Source organism: Lampris incognitus, chromosome 18 (genome assembly GCF_029633865.1).
Source record: "Lampris incognitus isolate fLamInc1 chromosome 18, fLamInc1.hap2, whole genome shotgun sequence".
NCBI lineage: Eukaryota > Metazoa > Chordata > Actinopteri > Lampriformes > Lampridae > Lampris > Lampris incognitus.
This window is the reverse complement of record NC_079228.1, coordinates 11105317-11112439: the sequence shown is the minus strand read 5'-3', so window position 1 is coordinate 11112439 and position 7123 is coordinate 11105317. Positions and strand designations below refer to the sequence as shown.

General features: G+C 46.9%; 1 protein-coding gene across 1 annotated transcript in view; it reads left to right on the top strand.

Moving 5' to 3' along the window:
- The first annotated feature begins 2916 nt into the window (after positions 1 to 2916).
- The window catches only part of LOC130128325 (collagen alpha-1(IX) chain-like), a 29747-nt gene continuing 25540 nt past the window's right edge, over positions 2917 to 7123 (top strand). The window contains exon 1 of the mRNA XM_056297960.1: positions 2917 to 3078. Coding sequence (XP_056153935.1) covers positions 2917 to 3078 — 162 coding nt within the window. The remainder of the gene's footprint in view (positions 3079 to 7123) is intronic.

Below are 7123 nucleotides of genomic sequence, written 5' to 3'. Positions count from 1 at the left end.
CTTGCGGTATGCAAGCTTATAAAAATCCGACAAAGTGAAAGTGTTCATTATGGTATTGGATAGCAGTGGTTATCGTTTTTGTTTGATCAAAACTGCTTTTCCCGGAAAGCAGGTGTTGCCAAGTTTCCAACACAGTTATTCAATTGCGTCCGACGTGAATGTCACTCAGACAGATGTGTGGCGACAGACATGATGAATGGCTGCGTGCCGCAAGAAAATCTCCCATCTCAAAGGCTGTCTGCGACACAGACAACAACAAAAAAAAAAAAAAAGACAGGCGCCAAAATAAACAATCACTCATGATTTACTTTATTACGAGTCTTTATAATCATGTAAGCCCATTATGGCTTTTTCATGCCCTCCAAAAGACAGGAGCTAAGCGGGATGGGAGTAATTGTTTCACCAGGGTTAAAAGTTGTTTCCGCCGTGTCATTTCATCATACAGAGTGCAGGTAGGAGTAAATAGCAGTGTTGCCTGAAGACCCGGGCTTAATGACAAGGCTTTAAGCTCGTGTCAGCACCACAGGCGCGCATGCTTTCCTCAACACCAGTGATGAGCGCGCGATTAGGAATTTCACATTTCATCACTCGCTGTCTCGTTCTTCCCTGTCCTGACGATAATTATTACCAGAATTACATACAGTCAACATGTCATTAGGGGGCACCGTGCAGGGGGGGGGGAGAACGAGGCAAGGCGGGGGGAGGTGGTGTTGCTGGGGTGGGGTTTTTAGGTGGGTGGGTGGGTGGGGGGGGGGGGTCCTACGTAGAAGGCCCAGATGCCTTCGCCAGCTTCTGAAGCGCTGGTAATAAAAGTTAGTCGCCACCTCTTGAAACAACTCCTGGCCAATGGGGAGGTGATGAACCAACTTTTATGTGTCCTCGGAGGGGGGAAAAAGTGTGGGGCATCCCCGGCACGACTTCTCTCAGTCAGCCCTCAAACATGCGCAGGTAGGACTGACTTTTGGAGTTGGGAAGAGGTTCATGTCCGCTGCGTCTCCTTTCTGCTACCCGGTCTCGTCACTGTTGCCTCGCTGACCAAGCCCGCCAGTCTCCCGTCACGGAGGGGAGTCAAACCATGGCCTTCGACGGCTCTCTCTTGACAAGGTAAAACTCGTGAAGTTGCAATACTTCTTCAGCGCTTGCCATTTTGCGGCGGTTCTGCTGTGCCTCCGAGCCGCTAATTTGACAGCTGCCTGCCCGTGGACCTCCGCAGCTGTAACACGTGTGTGCGCGTGTCTGGAAAGAGGCGCCATCTATGTGTAGAGGAAATCTCTGCAATAACCTGGTGATTTATATTTAGTGAGTATATTAATGAAGCTGTCCAGTAGCCGGGGCGAGATGAAAAAAAAAAGCACACACCCGGACCTGCAACATGTGCACGTACGGTGTATGCAGCTTTATTAATCCGGCATTTCATAAAGGGGAGCGAAAAACCCCACTCAGACCATAAATTTGTTCCTTAGTGCGCAATATGTCTCCGTTAAGTGGCTCGTCTGACCTCTGGAAATAGCTTCATAGTTAGTGTGTGTGTGTGCGCGCGTGCACGTACCTGTGTGTGTGCACGTGCACGGCTACAGCTGAACGGCAATCATCTTCTAAGGCGAGATGGGAAGCAGATAAACGCGCTTTTATCACCGAAGGCCTCAACGATTCTCAAGAAGAAGAAGAAGAAGAAGAAGGAAAAAAAGATGTCGGTTTATTAATTAATTAGGGCTGACTGAGGAGATTAATTTGCACGGCTGAGTGCTCGGTGTCGAGAAGCTATCCAGTCTGACAAATGAGCGCGCACGAGTCGTGCCGGCAGTGTTGCTTCCCCTCCTGGCAACCCGAGTTGGCACGGGGTGGCACCGCCATACGGCGTGACACTGGGCGTGCGCCCCTGGCCTCCGCGCACGTGACCGTGTCCCGTGTCCCGAGCATGAAACCCTGATAAATGTCAAGGGACTGAAGCTGACGGCCTTAAATGATTGATTGCGTCAGATAATTTAGGATTCACTCTATTCTTGCCTGTCTCTGCCGAGGGGGTTTTTATTTCCCAGACGAGTTGTTTGCCTTTTTTTTTTTTTCATGTGTGCCAATGTTTGGATTTTCCTCGACTCGTGACGCAAGGATTACAACCGCATCCACTGCATTACGGCAATATCTGTGTGCGCCGTTGTGCATGAATAAATCACGCCTTATTTGAATTTTTTCATCGTAAATATTACATATGTATTTCTCTTCTGCAACTCGTATCCTGTCGTCGATCACAACAGGACGGGCAGAGTCAACCTTAAGATGTGGCATAAGTGTGGCAGTGCGTGGGGGTCGGGATCAGGCAGCAAAAATGTAGTTATTTCTGCAGCTAATATGGAATCTGCTGTCAGGTTTTTGAAGATCTGGCAGCTTTAGTGGGATTTTGACGCTTCACCGTGATGACTGGTCCTGGTGAAATGTTGCTCCGTTACACATCGTATTGAAGGAGCGGCCTTGTGCCTTGTTTGCATATAGGCAGAAATGCATGACAAGTGTAGTGTACGATATGAGCCCTCGGCCTAAAATAGGGATGCCTTTGTGGTTGTGCAGGGTCCGGGTTGTCGGAAGCGTTCCTTAGCAGGCCTGTGTGCGTGTCTCCGCCACTGACGCATCGTTGCGTAACGCTTTGTTGTGGAAGGACTGGCATGGAAGATGGACAGGCAGCCTCTAGTGCTCCCGGGGCACGCCTTCAACGTGAAGGGCGTGATGTTAGTGCCCATGGCCTCCGCTGAGAGGACCTTGCTTAGTAAGCCATTAGTCTTTCTTCTGACAGCAGCACCCCTGAACCCCCCGCTACACCAGCCGCTAACACAGATACACACACACACACACACACACACACAGCAGCGCACAAATCCTTGAAAGTAATCTGAATATAACATACAAGCTCGCACAATAGAGATGGCTAGTGAGGACCTTCACCGCCGCCGCCACCCCACCTCCTTCTTGTCGCACCTCCTCTTCCCTTCCACCAGACTGCATTGGGCGTCAGTGCAGAGGTCATCAGGTGTCATGTTGGAGGCCGTGGTCACCAGGATGCTGGGGAGAGCAGGCGAGACTCAGGTTAGCCAGGGCTAGCAGAGGAATACCGCTGTGTTTAGGGTTATGTCGGAGAGACCAGAAGCACACTAGACATACTACATATTACTCAAGGAAATGGTCAATTGATCCATCGCAGCTTATCTATGTGCACGACTTAAGTAATTGTGTATAAAAGTATGCAGTTTGAGAGGCTATTGCACAAGTTATACCGCAGCAATGCTTTGTCTCTGCCTAATAGGGCACACGATGGTTGAGATGTGGGGTATGTGCTGATTTATCATAATCAACATGATGATTACTATGGTTGTTGAAGCTTAATAACATAATAACATGATTTGATTTCAGTGGGTTTCCAGTGCTGTGTCTTCTCACGTTGCATTCAGTGTCCTAGTGTTTTGTAATATCCATCCATCCATCCATTATCCAAACCGCTTATCCCAAGTCAGGGTCACGGGGATGCTGGAGTCTATCCCAGCAGTCATTGGGCGGCAGGCGGGAGACACCCTGGACAGGCTGCCTATTATTTATTTATTTAGGCAGGATTGGAATGCAATGCAAACAAATTCATTTTAAAGGACCTGGTGTTTGGGAAGGTAACCGAGATGTACGACTAAGTAATGCCCGGCTCTATTCTTCTTCAACAGAAGGACAACATGGCGCCTGACGATGCTGTTGTGCCCCTCTATCTGCATGGTCATGTCTCTCCTCATCAATCCAGCCCTTGGACGTAAGTCACACGGTTGCACAGACATTAACACGTTGTGTTGTGTGAGCCATTTCCTGTGCGTATAGGAACGCCACATCTGCTGGGAATCAGTTCGTTGAATAAGTATTGAGAGACGGGCCCGTGTGTCCAAGCCAGCGTGCAGCCAGTTTCTGCAGGGGTCACTTCCCCTCACACGTTCCCGAAATGTTAAGCAAAAGCCAAAAATAGCAGGCGTGCTGTGCCGGCCTGCTTTGCAAGATTAAGTCAGATTAAATCTCCACTGATGATCACGATAAGCCCCTCTCCGAAATATATCTAAAGCAAGAGCACGCAGAAATGTGCATGCGCAGTGTTGTAAAGTGTGTTTCGTTGCAGCTCAACGGTATGTTTGTGCAGTCTACTTTCTTGTTATGCTTGCCGTCTTGCGCGTTTGCGTGTTTTTAAGAGCCACTCCGCCATATTGTTTTCTGGAATTCACTACGGCGTCCTGTTTTTTAAGGAACGGCGTCTTAATTGTGGTCTATCTTAATTGCGGTTTGTCTCATTGCACTACTGACTGGCTTTTCTGAGCACATTGCCTCGGCAGGCAGTTATCTTTAACAACTTGAAACCCGCACGCTCAGTCAGACAAGTGTTTATGGGCAGTAAAAGATGGGGGGGGATAAATACCATCCCTGCACTGTACCTCGTTTCTCGGCAGTTATGTGGAACCCGAGAAAGGCTTCCAGATGTGTTGCGCTCACGCGCCTCGCTCTAAACAAGCTGACTCAGGTTATTGACTCAGGGGCCCCCCCTCCGGCGATCCTTTTCACGACGTCCAGATCCTCGTTTCGAGGGGTCCTGCTCTGCCTGCTCAGAGGGGAGAGGAAGTGAGAAGCTGCGGCGCAGGAACAGTGCGAGCGAGCATAGCGCCCTCTTCTGACGCACCCCGAGCACCTTCAACCAATCGACTCTGTGCGTAGCTGACTTCCGGTTGCTACTGCAGCGGCCATACCAGTTTCCTGTTTGTCGGCGCGTGCTATTGACAGTGGCATATTTTCGTGATGCCTGCGAGATTTACCACGGATAGATGTCAACGACATGCACAGGATTGTCAACAAAGTTTCACCTGCATATCAAGTTATGTCCATGAGTCCATCCGTCCATCCACCAGTCCGCTCGGCCTCATAATTGTGGACGTAACTTGATATGTACAACTTAAAACTTGTCTCCCGTTCGCTAGTAGGTGCAGGTGAAAGTTTGTCAACAATTCTGTGCATGTCGTTGACATTTATCCATGGTAAATCTTGCAGGCATCGCGAAAAATATGCCATTGTCAATAGCACGCGCCAACAAACAGGACACTGGTATGACCGCTGCAGTAGAAACCGGAAGTCAGTGGACCACAGTTATGCACAGAGCTGATTCCCCCCAAAGGTGCAAGTGACTGTCGGGCCTATTGGAGTTTTGATGAAGGACTTAATGGAAACTTGCAGGATACCTAACGCTGACGAGTTTATCAACCTGTTGTTTTGGGATTTATCACAGAAAGTTGAATCAGTGGTTTCCTTACCTGGATTATTGAGCGAGCATAAAGACATTTTGGGACATTAAGGCTACAGATGTAAATTAAAAGGACAAAAATAATCCAGAAGGTAGCATTTTTTTAAATCCAAGCCTTACGTTGATGAAAGCAGAAACCAAAAGGTAAAACAGTCACAGAAAGTTGAATCGGTTCATCTGGACACAACATTTACCAAGAGAAACCTTTCATCGCTCATCTAAGTGACCTCTTCAGTCCAGATGAATCGATTCAACTTCTTACCTCAGATTATCAAGCATGCATAAAGACATGATAAAACAATGTGTTCAAAAAAGACAAACCCTTGACCCTTGACCTTGATTCATGTTAAACCAGTGCCTCATTTTTTTTTACATTGTATTCCCTTGTCTTCTGACCTGGACCACAGACGCTATCTAACATTTCTGCAGGATTTCATAGCCTAAAGTGTTCTCAGGTTCTAACTGCTATAATATCTACATATGGATTTTATTCTTTCTGTATATTGCAGAAATGTGTCGTTTTTTGGATATGCTACTTTCTATAGACAGATCCAATATTGCTCTACAGAACCATGTGCAGTGTTCTGCAGGGCTGTATGTACTTCTATGGTACAGTATATATATATATATATATATATATATATATATATATATATATATATATATATATATATATATATATAGGAGATAGGCCCACACTTGATCACACTTTTTGTTTCCAATTCCTTTTCTACATTTTCATTTTTTTATTATCACTTGTTTTGTTGTTTTGATATTTTTCTTAGTGCTTTATTCTGCCTCTGCTATTTTGAACAGGCACCTATTCATACTGCGTTATCAGCGTGTGTCCCCGGGGGCACGCTGCGGTGGATGCAAGAGAAACACATTAAATAAACATGTGGTGCATTGTGATCTTAATCAGTGCTGCAACACCAGACCTCGAGTTTTCCCTCGTATCGGCCCTCCGCATGACTCCAGCTGGATGAGAACAGAATGGAAATTTAATGCATTTGTCAAATCCGGCGAGGAACTGTCGTAACAAGATTTGTTTTTCTTGTTTGTGTTTGTGTTGTTGTTGTTGTTGTTGTTGTTTTCCTCAATCAGAGCTAGATCTCAACAGACTGGATGGTGACACCGTCTGCCCGCCCATGAGAAGCGGACAAGATGACCTCCCAGGTGAAATATTCCTCAGACGTAATCCTGTTTTGGGAAGTGATGATGCGTGGTGGGTCGCATTGCCGAGCCCACAAAAGACACATTGAGGTTTAACCCCAAAAAAAACCCCAATACCCACAGTCTTAAAAGGGCGTAAAAAGAAACGAAACTGACGATTTCAAGGAGGCCGATAGCTTTTAATGGGTTTAATATGGCGGGCTGCCTGATGACTTCAGGTTTCGTACGGGGCGGATGAAATGTTCCACTTGAACCTCCATGAGGTTCAGTGGAAACAGTTCTACCTCAGCAAGATGGTAATTGCCCTGTTCTCGACAATTTCCCCCCAGACATCTGCGTGCGCTCTAATCTGCGGTTTAGGGATATAATGCATATCTCAGAGAAAACGCTAATTTGTTCCACGTGGGACTGGAAGGCTATCTTTCCTATATTTGTTTATCGTAAACAGTTGCATGCAGACAAAACACCCAACGTGGACACCGTGCCGGGATTCTGCACAACCCAGAGATACACTACACCGTTTAGACACAGTGGCATTAAAATGTCACGGTGCCATTATGACGAGGCAATTATGACAGTGATTCCTACCAACAAAAAAAAATGAAAAAAAAAAAACACCGAGACACATCACCACCCAGTAGCGTC